Source organism: Scyliorhinus torazame, chromosome 12 (assembly GCF_047496885.1).
Source record: "Scyliorhinus torazame isolate Kashiwa2021f chromosome 12, sScyTor2.1, whole genome shotgun sequence".
Classification (NCBI taxonomy): Eukaryota; Metazoa; Chordata; class Chondrichthyes; order Carcharhiniformes; family Scyliorhinidae; genus Scyliorhinus; species Scyliorhinus torazame.
In genome coordinates this window covers 162249368-162270073 of record NC_092718.1, presented here as the reverse complement: position 1 = coordinate 162270073, position 20706 = coordinate 162249368, and the positions used below count along the sequence as shown (strand labels likewise).

At 44.8% G+C, this 20706-nt stretch overlaps 1 protein-coding gene across 7 annotated transcripts in view; it reads right to left on the bottom strand.

The window, feature by feature from the left end:
- hip1 (huntingtin interacting protein 1) overlaps window positions 1–20706 on the bottom strand; it is a 402236-nt gene that overhangs the window by 170077 nt on the left and 211453 nt on the right. For all 7 annotated transcript variants that reach the window (XM_072469314.1, XM_072469320.1, XM_072469315.1 and 4 more), the window contains 2 exons: window positions 13801–13881; window positions 3917–3993 (listed from right to left, as the gene is read on the bottom strand). In XM_072469314.1, the coding sequence (XP_072325415.1) occupies window positions 3917–3993; window positions 13801–13881 (158 nt within the window). The remainder of the gene's footprint in view (window positions 1–3916; window positions 3994–13800; window positions 13882–20706) is intronic.

Below are 20706 nucleotides of genomic sequence, written 5' to 3'. Positions count from 1 at the left end.
CCTCACGACACCGAGGACCCGAGTTCGATCCCGGCCCCAGGTCACTGTCCGTGTGGAGTTTGCACATTCTCCCCCTGTCTATGTGGGTCTCACTCCCACAACCCAAAGATGTGCAGAGTAGATGGAATGGCCACACTAAATTGCCCATTAATTGGGAAACAAAAAAAATCGGGTGCTCTAAATTTGAAAAAAAAAGTTGATAAAGCATCCCAGTCCCCGTGGTGCCCACCGGGTGGCAGGCATTTTGTTGCAGACACTACATATTATTGCAGTTAATTACTTCATTAACAAGCTTAAGTACCTACCTTAATTGAATTTCAATAACATGGGCAGGTTCCTGATTTTTGCTCTGCCCACCTAACACATTATCCAGAACTGGCACGATTACATGCGAAACGCAACGCAAGGTCATCACATCTGATAATATGTCAGCAAAGAACGCTCACAATTGCGGACCATATTATTCAGCCCATAGTGTTTCCATGCTAAACTGGAAAGAGGCCCTGAATGGAACTTAAGGGCACAATGGACACATCCTTGCAGGGGAAAGAGGAACGACCATTATAGGAGATGGGTTAGCTAAATTTGTAAAGGTTGGACTGAAAGATCAACTGTTAACAAGCAGGTCTATTCTACATTGAATATATGAATGGACAGAAAGTTATTATTGTAGAGAGATGCCATTAATTTTGCACATGTCCTCTCACCATTGTAGCCACCTGAGTTGGCCAAGTCCCGATTTAAAATGGCGAACGGCAACGGCTGAAGGGAAATTCAGCCAACACAGGCAGAAACCAGCAGGTGCAGGTTTGCTGTATATTTAACTCTGCAAAAGCCTAGACAGCATCGATACCAGCGACCATCAGCATAATAATGTAGCAGCCATCTACATACTAATGAGCAATCCCCGGGAACAATAGCAACATTTGGGACACACAAAACTAAGCCAGACTCCCCGGCGCCAGCAGGAGCCAACGCAAAAGAGGTTAACAAACACCTCAAGACCGCCCATCGATCAGGGAACCGCTCCAGTATTGGAGAAAATCGAACCAAGCGATTGGAACGAAGTCCAATCACCTAGAACCAGGTACAGGATCCGCCCCGAAAGGCGGGAAGCCCCTGGGGACTATATAAGTTAAGCCCCAAGTTCAAATTGTTCTTCTTGACCGGGTCACTCAGCAACGCAAAGCAACCCCTGAGAGTGAACGGTCCAAGCTGTCACATCCCTGAAGTAAGTCTCAAGTCGACGCTCGCTACGAGATAGGCGCTCCTAGCTACTGGTCCATACCGGTTTTGAATCCCGCAGTTTCAGATTCCGAACGAAAGGACATTTGTTCCCCTGACCTGGTGGGCCAGTCCGAAGTTAAGTATAGGTCTGTTAGTTGTAGAAGTAGCTTAGACGTAGAATTTGTGCATGAGCACCGATTACGGTGTATAATAAATGTGCTTTGATTTGAATCCTACGAATCGGTGTGTTGAGTTATTGATCATTACTTGGACTTGAACCTCGTGGCGGTATCATAAAGACACCTGGCGACTCGAGAGCAAAGGTTATAAAACGGAGCCAATTGAACCAACCAAAAGTTAGCAACACCATAAATTAACACAATTCTGCCACAACTTTAGACTAAACTCATGAGCTAAATGGAGATTTTCTCCAATACTGGAGCTGTCCTCACATTAACCACCCACTGCATCAGGCGGCTCTCCAAAAGGGAGAAAAAGAAAACAAAAACTACCCTCCATCACTCCCTGGGGTCCAGGCTTGATCCCGGAGGAGCCAAGCTTCCAAGCTTGAATGAAAAGCAACCTCGCTTGGTGTGGAAGCTCGTGGCAATTGTATTCATACTGAGCTAAACCTACTAACCAGATGTATTTTAATGAAAACTAATTTTATCAATATGGCTTCTATCATCTGGGACCAAGAGTTAGCAAACTAGTTTTGTGTCAAAGCTAATACATGCCAAAGTAAACAGATTAAACAAAGTAAACAAGGATCGGTATTGAATCCAGGAATCAACCTTCTGGAAATCCTAAATGACCAACAATTCTCTGGGAGTTAACAATTGCAAGCTGATCTAGCCTTACATCATTATCATTATGGATATCACTGCAGGAGTTCCTCAGGGTAATGCACTAGGTCCAACCATCTTCAGCTGCTTCATCAATGACCTCCCTTCCATCATAAGGTCAGAAGTGGGGATGTTCGCGGATGATGCACAGTGTTCAGCACCACTCACGACTCCTCAGATAATGAAGCAGTCCATTTCCAAATGCAGCAAGACCTGGACAATATCCAGGCTTGGGCTGACAAGTGGCAAGTTACATTCATGCCACACAAGTGCCAGGCAATGGCCATCTCCTCCAAGAGAGGATTTAACCACTGCCCCTTGACATTCAATGGCATTACCATCGTTGAATCCCCCACAATCAACATTCTGGGGGTTACCATTCATTATAAACTGAACTAGCCATATTAATATTGTAGCTACTAGGGCAGGTCAAAGTCTAGGAATCCTACGACAAGTAACTCGCCTCCTGACCCCGCAAAGCCTGTCCCACCATCTACAAGGCACAAATCAGGAGTGTAATAGAATACCCTCCATTTGCTTGGATGAGTGCAGCTCCAACAACACTCAATAAGCTCAACACTATCCAGGACAAAGCAGCCCGCTAGATTGCTCCCCTTTCCACAAACATTCAAACCCTCCACCACCGACGAACAGTGGCAGCCGTGTGTACCATCTACAAGATGCACACCAGTAAATCACTAAAGTTCCTGAGACAGCACCGTCCAAACCCACGACCACTACCATCTAGAAGAACAAGAGCAGCAGGTACCTGGGAACCCCACTACCTGAAGGTTCCCTCCAAATCACTCACCACCCGGATTTGCAAATATATCGCGACTCCTCAGTTCCTTCACTGTCGCTGTGACAACATCCTGGAACTCCCTCCCTAACAGCACAATGGGTGCACCTACACCTCAAAGACTGCAGCAGTTCAAGAAGGCAACTCGCCACCACCTTCTGAAGGGCAACTGGGGATAGGCAATGAATGCTCGCCTAACCAGCGATGCCCACATCCCGTAAATGAATAAAAAATAAATAAAATAAAATGAAATCTTTCAAGACCATATAGGTCTGTCCCAAAATGGTAGTGACCCTCATCATTCATAATTACTTCATACTAGGAAATCATAATTTAAACCAATATCAATTTTTCAATGGATTGATTTAGGGAACCTATTGCGGCATTCAGCTGGTCGCAAAATAGTCATAAATCAATTGTTGCTGAACCAATTTACTTTAGAAAACGTCATAAGAAAAAAATCTGTGCATGAGATTTAATTCACTTTAGCAGATTATTCACTTATCAGTAAAGTCACTGGTTTTCATTTAAAATGGAAAATAAAAATGAACGGAATGCAATCCCAAAAAACATCAGGCGCATCTCAGATTTCTGTGCAATTTAAAAGGAATCTTGATCTATCAATAGCCCTGATTACGCGGAAATCACAGTCACATAATAACTTCACCAAGTCTTTAGTTTTCACTGAAAAATGGATGGAATCCTAGAACACGAACCCCAAGATATCAAGTAAGGTTCTGTAACCCTGCAGTAGAAATAATTAAGATTCTTTCAGTCCAGTGTCCAGTTCATCCAATTTTACTTAAATGGACTTCTGGAGCCCAATGTTAGAAATGTGCAACCAGCCAAATCTGCAGGAATCCATCTGTCAACATGATAAAACATCCAAGGCGACACCATGAGGGAAAACACCTATTGAGACAGCACTAGATTCCCAATTCATCTCTCAGCAAATTACTCAAGGGATAAAGAAGGCAGAATGATCCATTCTTTCCTGTTTCATTAGCACTTTTTTTTTGAAAGTACATTTAATTGCATTACTTACAAGTTATTTACATCATTTTCTCCTGTCTCCTCCAGTTGCCTGTCTGTCATCTGGAGATTTCCTGAGAATCTGGGATTCTACATGGGGGAAGATAAAGGCAAAATCACTAAGAAGCCATCAGGAAAAAAAATCTTGATTCGGGAAATGATCTTAGGGATGGTTTGGGAGAATAAAATATTCGTAAACGAGAGTTGTTGCTTCGGTGAAGTATTTGCAATGGAGCACTTTTTATTTAAAAGCCAGAAATTTCTGACTGCAAAACCTTGCTCAGCTTACACTACCCAGGAAAGCTGTAAATAAATGTCCCACAGAGCCGATGTTCAAAGACACTGAAGTGGATCTGGCAGCTGCTGCAGCCACTGCCAATAGTAACAGTAAAGGCACATGGGCTGGATTCTTCAGCCGCGCCCACCGCAAGATCCCCACAGGCAGGATGTAAAAGCCCATTGACCTGGGCCGGGAATTTCTGATCGCCCGGTGAGCAAGGCCGGAGAATCCTGCCCTATATTTGGACTTTATCATAATGCAATTTTTACTTGTTCACGGGCTGAGAGCATTTCTGGAAAGCCGTGCATTTCTTGCCCATCCCTAATTACCCCTCAAGAGATGATTGGTGAGCCACCTTCCTGAATCACTGCAGGCCATGGCGTATAGGTATACCCACAGTGTGAGGGAGAACTTTCCAGGTTTTTAGCTTCGCGGCGATGCAGGAACAGCAATATTTCCAAGTCAGGATGGTGTGTGACCTGGAGGAAAACTTGCAGGAGGTGGTGTTCCTGTGCATCGTCTGCTCTGGTCTTCCAAATTGGCAGAGATCACTGTTTGGAAGTAGCTCACTTACAAATTATGTTAGTCAATTTAAAATATTCCCTGGAATTTGAATCCTTCACCACAGTGAACAACATACCTGGACCTATTTTGTCAATTCCCTGCTTTAACCTCAGCATATCTCAACTTCTCTTTCGCAAAGAGGACAAGCCCAATTTCTTTTAATTATCCCTCTTGCTTACAGTCCTGCTGCAAAATATATTAATTGCCTCTGAACCCACTCATGGCTCACAATATTTTGTCTAGGATAAGAAATCACAAAAGCCCAGTTATTTTATCTGCTGTAGAAAATATTCCGATACAGAGGGTATTCAGAAAATAAAATTCTCTGCCACAAATGGCGGCTGAAGCAAGAGTAAATAAATTATTTGAAAAGAAAATTACATTTTTGCTTGAGGAGGGGCAACATCGAACTGTATGGAACTGAGCAGAGAGAATAATTAGGACAGGTAGCTCACACAGAGAAAGACATTGGTCAGGCATGATGGGCTGAAACAATTTATGTCTTGGGATACAAGAGGTACAAGAAGTGTTTTCATATTAACAAGTCTTAAAATTATGTTTTAACCAGATTACTATGAAGAAATGGCTGACATGTTACAGTTCACATGTTTCCAATCAGAATGTAAGTCACATTATGGAAAAAAAGCTCAATACAATCTGAAGAAACCAATCAGTACTTTCAGTGATTCCTTCATGGGTCAGCTGGGAAACAATCCAGATCTGGTTCGTGATTACACAGCAAATGACCATTTAAAAACTAATTAGATACTTCCTTTCAGTGGGAAATCCAATCAGAACGAACCAAGCGCTCAGGATAAAATTAAACAGTAGAGAAGTTATGCTAAACTTTTTTTTTTTTAAATTTAGGATACCCAATTCTTGTTTTTGATTAAGGGACAATTTAGCATGGCCAATCCATCTACCCTGCATATCTTTTGGGTTGTGGGGGTGAGACCCGTGCAGACTCAGGGAGAATGTGCAAACTTCACACGGACAGTGACCCGGGATCGAACCCGGGTCCTCGGCACTGTGAGGCAGCAGTGCTAACCACTGTGCCGCCCTCAAGAAGTTAGTTGTCGCATTATTAAATATTATATATAAAGTCGCTGGACATGATGCAAAAATGTTTTACATGGATGATACCAGAACTGCAGGTATATCCCCATCAAGCAAGAATGAACAGGCTGGATCTCTTTTCTCTGACAAAGAAACGGTGGAGGAGTGACCTAACTGAGGTCTCAATTGAGCAACAAAGGGCTAAATCGGGCCCCCATGACGTTGGGAACAGTCATATAAAATACTGGCACCAACAACCACCACCAGTGCAGGATAAGAATCCTGCTCACCTTCCTAACGAACTAGCTAAACAGCTACCAAAGTGCTTGTTGAAGGGGAAAGCTGGAAATTTCAAGGACCACATGGATTTCAGAAGCTGGCAGTTTATTAACAGCCGACGGGAGGCAGGTACACAGTGGGAGTCCGTCAAGGCCGAGGTCGAGCAACATCCGGTGGCGGCATGCAAGGAGCAGTCGCACACGAGGTGGCTCCTGCCTGGGTACTTTGTTGTTTGCCCTTTTCGTCCAGTTTCTGGGGGTGTTTGGGGTCTAACTTGAATATTTCGATGTGATAAGGGTCCCACATCAGAAAAATGCCCAGAAGATCTCGGTCCAATAAGCTGGCAAATAAAGAGTAGTTGTCGGAAAATGACGAGGCCACTGCCATGACTTGGGTCACTTTGTTGATTCACCTCCATGGCCCCAACTGGATAGGAAACCTGTCCACATACCAACTAAGGGCTTCCCCACACAAAAATGTGAACTTTAAATCAGTGGAGCATAAGTGCAGTCATAGATCTCCTATAGTGCAGAAAGAGGCCAATCGACACATCAAGTCTGTACCGACCCTCCAAAAGAGCACCCTACTCAGGCCCACTCCCTTGCCCTACCCCATAACCCCGCCTAACTTTTGGACACAAAGGGGTAATTTAGCATGGCCAAACCACATCTGCACATCTTCGGTTTGTGGGAGGAAACCGGAGCACCTGGAGGAAATCCACGCAGACTCGGGGAGGATGTGCAAACTCGACACAGACAGTTGCCCAAGTATTGAACCCGGGTCCCTGACGCTGTGAGGCACCAATGCTAACCCACTGTACCATCATGCCATCCAGTCATAAACTTATTGGGTCGAATGGCCCATTTTTGTGCAGTATATCGTTTGAAACCGTGTGCTTGTACTTCTGGGACTGATATTTATCCATTAACCATCTAGGATAAACATGTCCTTTTTCTAGCCATTGTAAGGGTAAGTAGAATCAGTTTGAGAGTTTTAACTGATTTCTTGGTAGTGTTAACAAAACTGACTGCAAATCAAAGGCTGATTTTTGCGCAATCTCAAGTACAGATAGGTTTTCAAAAAGTAGGAACAAATCCAACAAGACAGGGTGGGATGAAAACTTGATTTTCTTAAAGATTTGGGAAATCTTGCCAGGACAGGATTTTTGGTAATTTGAATCACTGACAGCCAGAATAATAAATAAATGGCAAAGGAAGGCATTAAAAAAATATTTTCCTCCTTACTCCCAATATATACAAGATAACATTTTGAAGTAATATCTGACAATATTGGGTCTCCCCGAGGTGCAGTATCAGCACCAAGTTCTCTCATCATCAAAGTCTGTACATTTAAATAAAAGACTGGAAATAAAGCATTCTAATCTGAGTGAAATAATTATTTTATGATCCACATCCTTTGCCTAGTTTTGATATTGAAAGGTGCAAGACGATCTTAATCGTACTTGGCAGATGAAGAAAGAGACCAAGAAATGTTTGGAAAACGCCCAGGAAGAGAAGCAGACTATTACAGTAACAAAAAAGCAAAAAAGTTAAAAGACCTGATTTGGCAACATTGCCGCTAGCTAATTCAGTAACACAAGTTCCCTCGTATGATAAACACTGGGATAGATTTTAGGGATTAGCAATCCTAACAGAGCATTCAGCACGACATGCAGCTAACTCTGAAAACCTGTGGTGCTTGTTGGGATGCGACCGGTTTAATCCTGAATTAAAATGTTTTGTCGCAGAGGGAGCAACAGGAAGAACCCAAACGTTTTTGGATGCTCGCCCGGCAGGGCTGATTGAGCAGGTGCAGCACAGATAAGCTGAAATATTTAGTAAAAGATTTTACGTCTCACAGAAAGAGTTCTGTGAAATGCCTAGCAGGTGGTGATAAGTGAAGGTCTCACTCAAAATCAATAGGAAAGCTAACTTTAATATGGAAAGAAGCAGCAATTGTCCTGCTCAGAGAAGGACAAAGATTTCCATTTTTTTCGTGCTGGAGACTCATTTGGTCTCCAGAGATCCTGCTGAGACAATGAATGAGAAATTGGATAGCCCTGTTTTTGAATGCAGGAGGTCACTCACAACCTGCCCATGTCTGTTCAGATCAAGATGGGCAACACACAAACTTGGCGTACACACCTCACGTTAAATGATTGTAGCGCTCAGCTCCTCTCCTGGACACTGGCTGCAGCCTCCACCAAGCAATGTTGTGAGCAAACCATGAGATGCAGCCATTCAACTCACCTTAAAGGCAGGTTATCCTTTTAAAAGGGAAGCTGCACTAAACAACATTGCTGAAATTTAAATTATGGCTAACTGAATATCAAGGCACAGAGAGGGCACCGGAGCGATGGATGTGGCACTCGAGGCATTCGCAGTGCAGAGAGACGCCACAGGGGGCCAGGAGGCTCTGGAGGAGGCTCCCAGGCTCTTTCTCAGGAAAAAGGGAGAGGTGGTGGCCCAGAAGGTCAACTCCTGGATTCAGGATTAGAGGTCCTTGCAGCACAGCCCAAGAAGTCTAATTATCTTATACAATTAGTCGTGTCAGTGATTGCAACTTCACTTTGACAGCTCCCACTCAACAGAATACCAGCCTCTTGCATTGCTTAATGCACCACACCTCCATTACTCCCCTACAACAATCCAGGGCACTCAGGAATCATACCGAACAAGGGCAGCACAGTGGTGCAGTGGTTAGCACTGCTGCCTCACGGCACTAAGGACCCGGGTTCGACCCCGAGCCTGGGTCACTTTCCGTTTGGAGTTTGCACATGATCCCCGCGTTTGCGTGGGTGTCGCCCCCACAACCCAAAGATGTGCAGGTTAGGTGGATTGGCCACGCTAAATCACCCCTTAATTGGAAAAAATGAATTGGGTACTCAAATTTATTTTTAAAAAGGAATCATACCCAACAGACACACAACCTCACACATCTGCCAAAACTACCAGCATCATACCCACCTGTGGTTGCTTCCACATGCCCCCAGCTATTCATCTATGGTAGGCACATTAATCAAACACAGTACTATGCAATCACTAACATCCTGTTCCCCATCTGGCAGGACAAAGATGAACAGTGGCAGCCTTATGTACCATTTACAAGGTGTACTGCAGTAGCTCACCAAGGTTTCTGAGACAGCACCTTCCAAACCCACGACCACTACCATCTAGAAGGACAAGAGCAGCAGATACTTGGGAACCCCATCACCTGAAGGTCCCCCTCCAAGTCACTCACCACCCTGACCTGGAAATATATCGCCGTTATTTTGCTGTGGCTGGGACAAAATCCTGGAACTCCCTCCCTAACAGCACAGTGGGTGTACCTACACCTGAAGGGCTGCAGCGGTTCAAGAAAGCAACTCACCACAATCTTTGAAGGGAAACTAGGGATGGGCAATAAATGCTGGTCTAACCACCCCGCCCGCATCCCGTAAATGAATTTGTTAAAAAGGTGCCATACAATAGAACAGAGTAGAGGAGACCCAGAGCAAAGGTGCCTGTATTTGCTGAGTTCTATGGAGGCGATGGCTCTTAGCATCATAATGCTGGCTGCACAGCCCACAGTATCTGGCCTCACTGAGAACATCTAGAATGGTGCCATGTTTCTGTGTTTTGCCCGTTCGCAACTCAGGACATGTTCATCCTGCTATCTGGCATGGTAATCACCTAATCACCCTCTCTTACCCCAACTTTCAGAAGTTTCTTGCTTGCATATAGCAAAACTGCCATCTGCTCAGGCGCAGCAGCCCCAGGGGGTGAAAAAAGAGCAACCAGCACAGCATTAAGAAGAGGCCCTGAGACTGACACTCAACCACCTGCCCAAATACTGGTGTACGCATGTGCTTTACAGAGTTGTACTAAGTTGGGATCAATAAGTGGTGTTGGGCACAAGTGGCCTGCAGCCAGGCCAGGGGAAAAGATGTCAGGATAGCGTGGATTCTGATGCACGCAGGGAAGCAGTGACAGGCCTGCAAACCAATGTCTCACCCTTACTAAAGACGAGTATCAGAGTTCTCTTAAAGACGACTCCATATTTTGAAATGGAATCCAGGCCTGAATTTTTGAAAAGTAAAAAAGTTTTGAATGAGAAGTGGCCTGGTAGCACAATTAGCAAATTAGTATTGCTAATGTCTCGCCCTAGATCCCTCTCTCAATACTCACTTGACTCCATCACTGTTGTTCTCTCATATATTAATCCAAGACATGGGCACCACGGTGGCACAGTGGTTAGCACTGCTGCCTCACGGCACCAAGGTCCCAGGTTCGATCCTGGCCCCAGGTCACTGTCCGTGTGGAGTTTGCACATTCTCCCAGTGTTTGCGTGGGTGTCGCCCCCACAACCCAAAGATGTGCGGGGTAGGTGAATTGGCCACGCTAAATTGCCCCTTAACTGGGAAAAAATAATTGGGTACTCTAAATTTATTTTTAAAAATTAATCCCAGACATATGGTAAATTCAACAATATTTCCCAGATTAAGAATGTGGGCACTGTAACAAGAATTCCCTAGATAAGCATCTTTTACCTAATCATGTGCTTGGGTGTGCAATTTAAATCTCCAATTTCAAAAGGTTAACACTTTAATATTTATGTGGATTGCAGGTGTAAAAGCATTTCACTCCCAGCACAGATGCTTCAATAAATACGAAACTCTTCAAAGTATCAAATAGAATTTTCAGTTTTTTCCTCTTTATAGAAATCCTTTGTTTTAGTGTGCCCGAATATCACCTTCAGTCAAATTGCTCTTCGCATGATACAGGGTAGGGCATGGCAGCAACAGTTTCAGAAACAGGTCATTAATGCTGGACACTGATCATTTCAACAATGTGACTTGAATCAGTTGTGACCTCTGACTTGCACTTGCAGCCTTGGTGAGCAAGTGGATAAATGCACCCAGTTGTGCCATGCCATGCAGCCATGATGTCAGACGCTTAATCCTCCATTTGCTACAAGTCAGATGATCTCAGCCAAGGCAGGAATTGAGGGCACCAAAACTAGCCTTGAAGTCACTGGGATTCCCTTTCCCAATTGCTGGCTAGTCCTCCCCGCTGGTCCCTGCTTTTGGTAAGCGAGGACAGGATTAGGCGTACCTGCGGTTTCTCCTTACCCCAACACAATACAACCTCACATACGTAGAATGATCATTTGGAGGTGGTCCCATAGGCTTCCCAATGCCCCTGGAACCATACCACAGCAGTCAACCACTCCAAGGGGGAGGAAAGGAAAACAGTTACAATAAAATACTTTGGGCCATGAAATTTGATTACCTATCCCCCCCAAATAACAGGCACTGAGACTGCAATGCGTAATTAATCCATGCCTATTGTTCTTGATGCAAACATCTACATACTGCCTGATAATTCAAATGCTAATAGCATACAAGTCGTGCACTGTTGAGTGGCTGCTTGCTGAGCAGGGGTGCAAAATCTTGCCAGGCATCCGCAAGTTCCAACTGGCCAAGTTTAAGCACCACTTATGGCCAGCCAGTAGTTCTGAAAGAGGAGGTGCAATTTAGCTGGTACAGGTGCTGAAAATTGTTCGAAAAGTAATATCCATGAGGCAGACACAAGAATGGCATAACATGGGGGAAGAGAAAAAATTCCAAAATTTATTGAAGCTGCACGGACGGAGCCATGTCATCGATCCACAGGGGGCCAGGAGAGCCTCCAGACAAAATTTTGTGAAGATACAGACAGCCATGGCAAACTAAGCCAGAAATCCAGCCGGAGGACCTGGGGATCCAAAAGAAGTTCAATTACCTCACACAAGTAGTCAAAGTCCAATGAATGCATCTTCAAATGCCACACACAGCAACTTCACCACTGTCAATCACAACCGTGCCAAATAATGAATAGCTTCATTTCACCCTCTCACACACTTGGCAGTCCGCTATAGGGCTTTAACTCCACTTTCCTATCTACCTCCCCAATAGCCTTGGATTCCTTTGTAAATCAAAGATCTGTCCAATTCAACTGTAAGTCCCTATCTTTGATTCACTTTTTTCCCCTTTATTTTTGCTGTTATCATTTTGATCTATGGATGTTTGATGGACATATATAGCTTTAAGTAGAGCAGGGGAAGTGAGGAGGTCAAAGGTTACAAAAGAGAACACTTAGTTTTGGACAGCAGAACTCAGATTTTTCAGCACCCAAGAGATGGTTGGGACTCGGACCGATTCGTTGGCTGGTGGCCAATGAATTGGCCAAAAGCCGTATTCGGTCTGGTAACGGTGACTGGGTCCTGCCTGAGTGGGATCATTTTCAGAGAGCCAGGGGAAGGACAGTTGGAGTCCTGGACGCTCAGAGGAAAGAAACTGCTCTCTCTCCACCTCGTGTTTTCTCCAGAAAAACTGTAGTTTACACAGAATCTGCATGAATCTACAGTGAAAATCTCGAACTGAAAGCTTAGATTGAAGGAAGATGTGCTACAAGAAAACCATATGAAACAAAGCCATGATATGAAACAAAGACTTTTATCTCGGTAGCACAGTAGTTAGCACTGTTGCCTCACAGCGCAAGGAACCGGGTTCGATTCCCGGCTTGGGTCACTGTCAGTGCAAAGTCTTCACGTTCTCCCAGTGTCTGCATGGGTTTTCTCCAGGTTCTCCGGTATCCTCCCATAAGTCCTGAAAGGCGTGCTTGTTCGGTTAATTGGACATTCTGAATTCTCCCTCAGTGTACCCGAACAGGCGCTGGAATCTGGCAACTAGGGGATTTTCACAGTAACTTCAGTGCAGTGTTGAAGTAAGCCTATTTGTGACACTAATAAAGATTATTATCCCTTTTACTTATTATTTTACCCCCCCCCCTCTTCTCCCCTTTGTGTCTGTCTGTCTTGTGTGTGTGTGTGTGTGTGTCAAAAAAAGGGATGGGATGAGTTTAAGTGGGGAGGGGGAGGGGGGGGGGGTGTTCGGAATTGGATAATAGTTAACTGTTGTATTTGCTGCATATTTAATTATAGCTATTGTTATTTATACATTTAATTGTGTCTAAATTTACAAACTTGGTGATTGCAGTTATTGCATAGCTAAGGGCCAAAGACATTGGGTCTTTTTTTTCTCAGAATTATTTATTAATTTCAATTGGGTTGCGACTCAGAGTCAAGTGGGGCTGGAATGGACTGCACACTAGCCCAGAGGAGTCGTAACACAACTTTTAATGCATTCAATGACCCAGCCTCCACTGCTCTCTTATGAGAGAGAATTCGAAAGACGAAAGACACACTGAGGAATTCCCCTTGCAACGGACCAATACTCCATTTGACCTCCTACTTACTTGCAATACTTGCACGTTTGTGATTCACGCAGGACACCCAGATCGTTCTGCACCACAGCATTCTGCAGTTTCCCTCCATATAAATAATACTCTGCTTCTTAATCTTCCTATCAAAGTGAACCACCTCACATTTACCCGACATTATACTCCATCTGCCAAATATTTGCCAATTCACTTTAGATTTCAGGATAGTTTCTTAGAACGTTCATTACCTTCTGTAAGTGACAACGAAGGCTATATTAGGCCTGGTAATGTGCAATGAAACTTGATTAATTAATGACGACATAATAAAGGATCGTCTAGACAAGAGTGATCATACGATAAGAGGACTCTGGGAATATTACTCGAGGCGATTGATCCTTCAATTTTACCTCTGTCGAAAACAATACATGGAAAGGACCTTAACAAAAGTAAAGAAATAAAGGCAGAGAGGTTACTTACTTTACTGTGGAATTCCATCTTTGTTATTAACAGTTTGAGGTAGATACAGCTCAACTTCCCATAACCTTCACTTAAGTGTCCCTTTGGGAGGAAAGAAAATATAAACACAAATTACTTTCCTCAGCAAATACATCAAGCCATTCAAATACATTTCGATACAACATGAATATTGGTATAGTTTAGAACCTGCATCACAAATGGTTATTCTATGGTTCACTAGAAGTTCAACATTTTTCTTGGGTTCAATTCTGATGAAATGTCACAGACTTGTAACTTAAATTCATTTCTCCCGCCACAGCTGCTGCCAGACATGCTGTGTAATTCCCACATGCTGTTTTTATTCAATTATGGGCTATGCTCTGTCAGCTGATCTCAACCAGGCCAGTTGACAAGTTGGGACAGCATGGTGGCGTAGTGGTTAGCACTGCTGCCTCACAGTAGAGGGAACCAGGTATGATTCTGACCTTAGGTGACTGTGGAATTTGTACATTCTCCTAGTGTCTGCGTGGGTTTCCTCCGGGTGCTCCGCTTTCCTCCTACAGTCCAAAGATGTGCAGGTTAGGTGGATTGGCCATGATAAATTGTCCAAAAAGGTTAGGGGGAATGTCCCCGAGTTGATTAAAATTTTTTTTTAATGTACTGAGAGAAAAATGGGCACTGAAGGATGAGGTGATAGGAGAGGTGACTTAAAGCTTGGTCAAAGATGTGGGTTTTAAGGCAGGGGTTAAAGGCAAAGAGGGAGCTGCAGAGGCAGGAAGGGGATGTCGGAGTGTGGAAGCTGGACAGCTGAAAGCACAACCCCATTACGGGTACTGTGGGTGAAGGCAAGTTCGCTCATATTATGGCTCTGATACTCAAGTGTGAGGCAGGAATTTGCATAAGTCTGCCAAACGTTACTGTACATTTTTAATTATTTTGCTGAAAATAAACAATTTGTCGAAGCTTTTTGTCTTGCACTCATCAGGATAATCACACGAATACCAATGTCGGGGGAAAAAACAATATTTCAACAAAATCTATTTTTTCAGCAATACAGAAATTTTGTCTTGCCAAATGACTATTTATATATCTATTCAAACGTGGTTTTCTAGGATTTGAAGCCTGATCTATGCTGGTAAGTTTGATGTAATTATGAAAATATTCCAAGTTAAACTTATTACCCTGATAAGCTTGGGTTTAGGACTATGCAGTCAACATAGTGTTCAGTTCGGAGGTTTTTTTCTTTTTTCAAAAGTTGGAAATAATGGTAGGTCAAAAACTGCAGATCTGAAAAAACCTAATGGCTTGTTTTCCTCTCTTCTCTTCACCAAAAGCTATTTATTTTCTGTGGCAATACGCCTGTTATATCTGCTGGTAACACAAGCTCAGAACATAAAAAGTAATACTGTAGATTCCAGAAATCTGAAGTAAAATAAAGGAAATATCATTGCCGTCTGTCTTCATCTGAAAAATGGGTTAATGTTCTTCAACAAGAACTTGCATTGATATAACATTGTTAATGCAGGAAAATATCCCAAAGCACTTCATAGGGGCGTTATCAAACAAAGAACAAAGAGAAGTACAGCACAGGAACAGGTCCTTCAGCCCTCCAAGCCTGCGCCGACCATGCTGCCCTACTAAACTACAATCTTCTACACTTCCGTGGTCCATATCCCTCTATTCCCATCCTGTTCATGTATTTGTCAAGATGCCCCTTAAACGTCACTATCGTCCCTGCTTCCACCACCTCCTCCGGCAGCGAGTTCCAGGCACCCACTACCCTCTGCGTAAAAAACTTGCCTCATACATCTACTCTAAACCTTGCCCCTCTCACCTTAAACCTATGCCCCCTAGTAATTGACCCCTCTACCCTGGGAAAAAGTCTCTGACTATCCACCCTGTCTATGCCCCTCATAATTTTGTAGGCCTCTATCAGGTCGCCCCTCAACCGCCGTCGTTCCAGTGAGAACAAACCGAGTTTATTCAACCTCTCCTCATAGCTAATGCCCTCCATACCAGGCAACATCCTGGTAAATCTCTTCTGCACTCTCTCTAAAGCCTCCACATCCTTCTGGTAGTGTGGCGATCAGAATAGAACACTATACTCCCAAGTGTGGCCTAACTAAGGTTCTATACAGCTGCAACACAACTTGCCAATTTTTATACTCAATGCCCCGGCCAATGAAGGCAAGCATGCCATATGCCTTCTTGACTACCTTCTCCACCTGTGTTGCCCCTTTCAGTGACCTGTGGACCTGTACACTTAGGTCTCTCTGACTTTCAATACTCGAGGGTTCTACCATTCACTGTATATTCCCTACCTGCATTAGACCTTCCAAAATACATTACCTCACATTTGTCCAGGTTAAACTCCATCTGCCATCTCTCTGCCCAAGTCTCCAAACAATCCAAATCGTGCTGTATCCTCTGACAGTCCTCATCGCTATCCGCAATTCCACCAACCTTTGTCATCCGCAAACTTACTAATCAGACCAGTTACATTTTCCTCCAAATCATTTGTATATACTACGAACAGCAAGGGTCCCACCACTGATCCCTGTGGAACACCACTAGTCACAGCCCTCCAATCAGAAAAGCACCCTTCCATTGCTACTCTCTGCCTTCTATGACCTAGCCAGTTCTGTATCCATCTTGCCAGCTCACCTCTGATACCATGTGACTTCACCTTTTGTACCAGTCTGCCATGAGGGACCTTGTCAAAGGCCTTACTGAAGTCCATATAGACAACATCCACTGCCCTACCTGCATCAATCACTTTTGTGACCTTCTCGAAAAACTCTATCAAGTTAGTGAGACACGATCTCCCCTTCACAAAACCGTGCTGCCTCTTGCTAATACGTCCACTTGCTTCCAAATGGGAGTAGATCCTGTCTCGAAGAATTCTCTCCAGCTCACCGACCTGTAGTTCCCTGGATTATCCTTGCTGTCCTTCTTAAACAAAGGAACAACATTGGCTATTCTCCAGTCCTCCGGGACATCACCTGAAGACGGTTAGGATCCAAAGATTTCTGTCAAGGCCTCAGCAATTTCTTCTTGCCTAGTTCAGTATTCTGGGGTCGATCCCATCAGGCCCTGGGGACTTATCTACCTTAATATTTTTCAAGACGCCCAACACCTCGTCTTTTTGGATCTCAATGTGACCCAGGCTTACATCCGTCTCCAGACTCAACATCCACCAATTCCTTCTCTTTGGTGAACACTGATGCAAAGTATTCATTTAGTACCTCGCCCATTTCCTCTGGCTCCACACATATTCCTCCCGTGTCTTTCAGTGGGCCAACCCTTTCCCTGGCTACACTCTTGCTTTTTATGTACGTGTAAAAAGCCTTGGGATTTTCCTTAACCCTATTTGCCAATGACTTTTCGTGACCCCTTTTAGCCCTCCTGAGTCCTTGCTTAAGTTCCTTCCTACTTTCCTTATATTCCACATATTCCTTATATTCACCTCATATTCGTCTGTTCCCAGCCTTCTCGCCCTGACAAATGCCTCCTTTTTCTTTTTGACGAAACCTATAATATCTCATTACCCAAGGTTCCCAAACAAAACTTGACACCGAGCTACACAAACTGATATTAGAATAGGTGACCAAAAGCTTGGTCCAAGATAGCGGTTTGAAGGGGTGACTTAAAGAAGCATAGAAATGCTTTGGGAAGAAATTCTAGCCGTTACAGCCTAGGCAGTTGAAGACTGGGTAAAGTAAATTGGGGATGTACAAGAGGCCAGAATTGGATGAGGGCTGACTTTGTGTGGATGTCCGTTATGACCCTGTATCAAGTTCTTTGGCCATATTGAGCTGCTGGTGTTGTCTTCAGCTGAAAGTAATAACATCATTGTCCTTCTGAATAGGAGCCTGACAGGGTTACCTTGTCTGGAATTTCTGCACAGCTAATGTTCCAGTAACAACTACTAATTGTGCACTCCATTGTAATCCTCTGCTGCATTATTTGTTAGTTCGGAGCAGCTGCAATTGTATGGAGTGGCCTTCTGGTATTGTCTAAGTTTTTGCATCTTTCTCTGTTTAGGATGCTGACTCTTACTGGATGGGGTTAGTGTTCTTGTATGCCAGCACCTTGGTGAAGTGACCATTTTTAATATGCGAGCCAAGACACAAAAGCTCCTGTATCTGATTATAAAGCCGTTGGCAATTCATTAAAATGAATGAATTGCCATTGGTGTTGCAGTGCGAAACAAACTTAGATCAAAATGTTATCAAGGAATTCAGCCAAACAGCAATATACTGAAGATGTTCCTGTCCGCGTTTGATGTTTACATACATTCAACTTCAAGCAAGCTTTACGAAATTGCAATCAAGTGCAAAAAAGCTTGCTGATTTTTTTCCCCACCTTGCCACCAGCATTAATTACAGAGGCCAATTGTTTTAATTTAAAGTGCACAATTTTTTTTTTCGATTAAGGGGCAATTTAGCAAAGTCAATGCATTCTACAAAGTACATCTTTGCATTGCGGGGGGTGAGACCCATGTTGACACGGGGTGAACACGCATTCTCCACACGGACAATGACCTGGGGCCATGATAGATCCTGGGTCCTTGGCGCTGTCATGAGAATGTCGCTTTAAGAAATGGTTAGCTGCTCATATTACTGCAGTGATGTCAGAATGTGCGTGGAGCGGAGCTCTGGTTCTGCTTTTTAGTTTCACTTTGCGAAAAGCTTGGGTGTGTCTGTCTTTTTGGTTTCATTTGTCAGTGTGTTGCAGCTGAAGTCAGCCAAAGCAGCTGTACCGTTGATCTCTCTGCCATGAAGGACTATCTCTTGATCATTTGGTGAATTCAGAAATTTAAATGTTTTCAGTATTGAATGTAAACTCTGATGTGCTCCTTTTTAAAGATTTGTTAAGTCTTTTGGATGTTAAAAGGACAGCTTACAGGTTATTTAGAGTTGAATTCTTTGGGGGTTATCTTTGAATTAATGGTTGCTATATATATATATTCACTGTATGTTTTAAAAAGGTTAACTTGAGTTCATAGAATAAACATTGTTTTGCTTTAAAAAATACTTTTCCATTTCTGTGTACCACACCTGTATAGTGGGCCGTGTGCTCCCCATACAACAATCTATTAAAAGTTGTGAGTCAGGTGAACACCATGATACACTTTGGGGTTCTCTAAACCCTGACCCATAACAGCGCCGTGAAGCAGCAGTGCAAACCACTGCGCCATATATAGGCCAATTGTGTTTTTTTATTTTAAAATACAAAGTATCCAGTTCATTTTGTTTTCAATTAAGGGGCAATTTAGTGTGGCCACTCGTCCCACCCTGCACATCTTTGGGTTGTGGGGGTGAGACCTATGCAGTCACGGGGAGAATGTGCAAATTCCACACGGACAGACTGGCAGAGAGGTGCCAGACATCAGAATCTTCACCATCTTTGAGGAGCGTGCCCTAGAGGTGACTGGTGTGGCCACGGGCAGAGTGATCACCCACACAGAGGCTGACAGGCGCCGCTGAGGTGAGGAACCACCAGCTCCACCCAAGGGACCTGTCAAACGTGATTTGTTATTGCCTTACTGACTGACTGATCCATCCCTCCCACTGACCACATGTCCATTCTCCCGCAGGTCCTCCAGCCGCGGCCCATCCCAGGCTCCCAGGAGACCCGCTCAGAGGAGAGCTTTGAGGATGCCACTGTAATAGTCACGGCACAGTTGTCACCCCCCTCCTCCACCAGTGCTGATACACACACCTCGGTGGCAAATGTTAGTGGCAAGGCTTCTGGAGCACAATCTGGTGAGCACCACACAGCTGCTGATGCACATCTGGTGGAGACATGAATCCCCAGTCGAGACTGCAGTCGGAGGAGTGCTGGATTCCAGGACGCAGCTGGGTCCCAAACTGATGCCGAGGCTGTGGAACAGGGTTACCCGGAGCTGATGGAGACTTTAGGGCGCAGCCAGGATATTCAGAGAGATATATCAGTGACACTCCAGCAGATCCATAGCCGCTTGGAGGAGTTCCAGGGGCTGCAGCTGCAGGAGATGTCGCCAACAATGCTGGGCACCGAGGCCAACACTGCTGGGGTGGCAACGCATTGGAGAGACTGCTGCATGATGTCGGAACCATTAGTGAAGGTATCCAAGGTATCGTGCAGTCGGTGATGGCCATGGCTGAGGGTCTCAGCAAAATGTCTGCCTTGCAGGGGGATGTCACCCAATACCAGGCTGACCTTGATGAGGTTAGGCGGGACATGTCCCGCTCTCAGATGGGAATGGCCGAGGAACTGCGGAACATGTCCCAATCACAGGTGAGCACTGCAGAGGTGCTGCAGTGCATGGCCCGGTCACTAGGGGATGTGTCCAAGTCACTGCGGAGCATCGCTGAGTGAGTCGACATGATGGTGCAGACCTTGAGGAGCTGCCAGGGCTGGCAGAGCCAGTTGATGCAGGGACAGCCAGGGCTCGAACCAGCTGCCCCTTCGTCCCAAGGTGGACCCCAGGGCCCCGTCTGCACTGACAGGGGGGGAGCGCTGTGTCAACCCAGACCTGTCCCACGGAGTGGCGACGGTGTCCACCAGCCCACCCGAGTTCTGCCCCTCTGATGAGTCCACATCTCGGGGTCAGCCCATGGACAATGCAGCACGGCTGATCACGTGCCGTCGACAAGTGAGCTGGGGCTCTCCTTCCCCAGAGGACGCCCACCAGGAGCATCGAAGGCCACGAGACGAGGTAAGCAGCTGGCTGTCTCCACCTCAGATGTGCATCCTGAGGAGGCACCTAGACGTAATGGTAGAGCTACGAAAACCAAGCACATCGAGGATCACTGAGGGCACGGGGAAGGGGGGGCGGGGGGGGGGGGGGGGGGGAAGAGAGAGACGAGGAAGGAGGCACCATCAGGAGAGTGGGGAATTATATTACATATTAACCACCCTTGTGCACAACCTGCACGATGT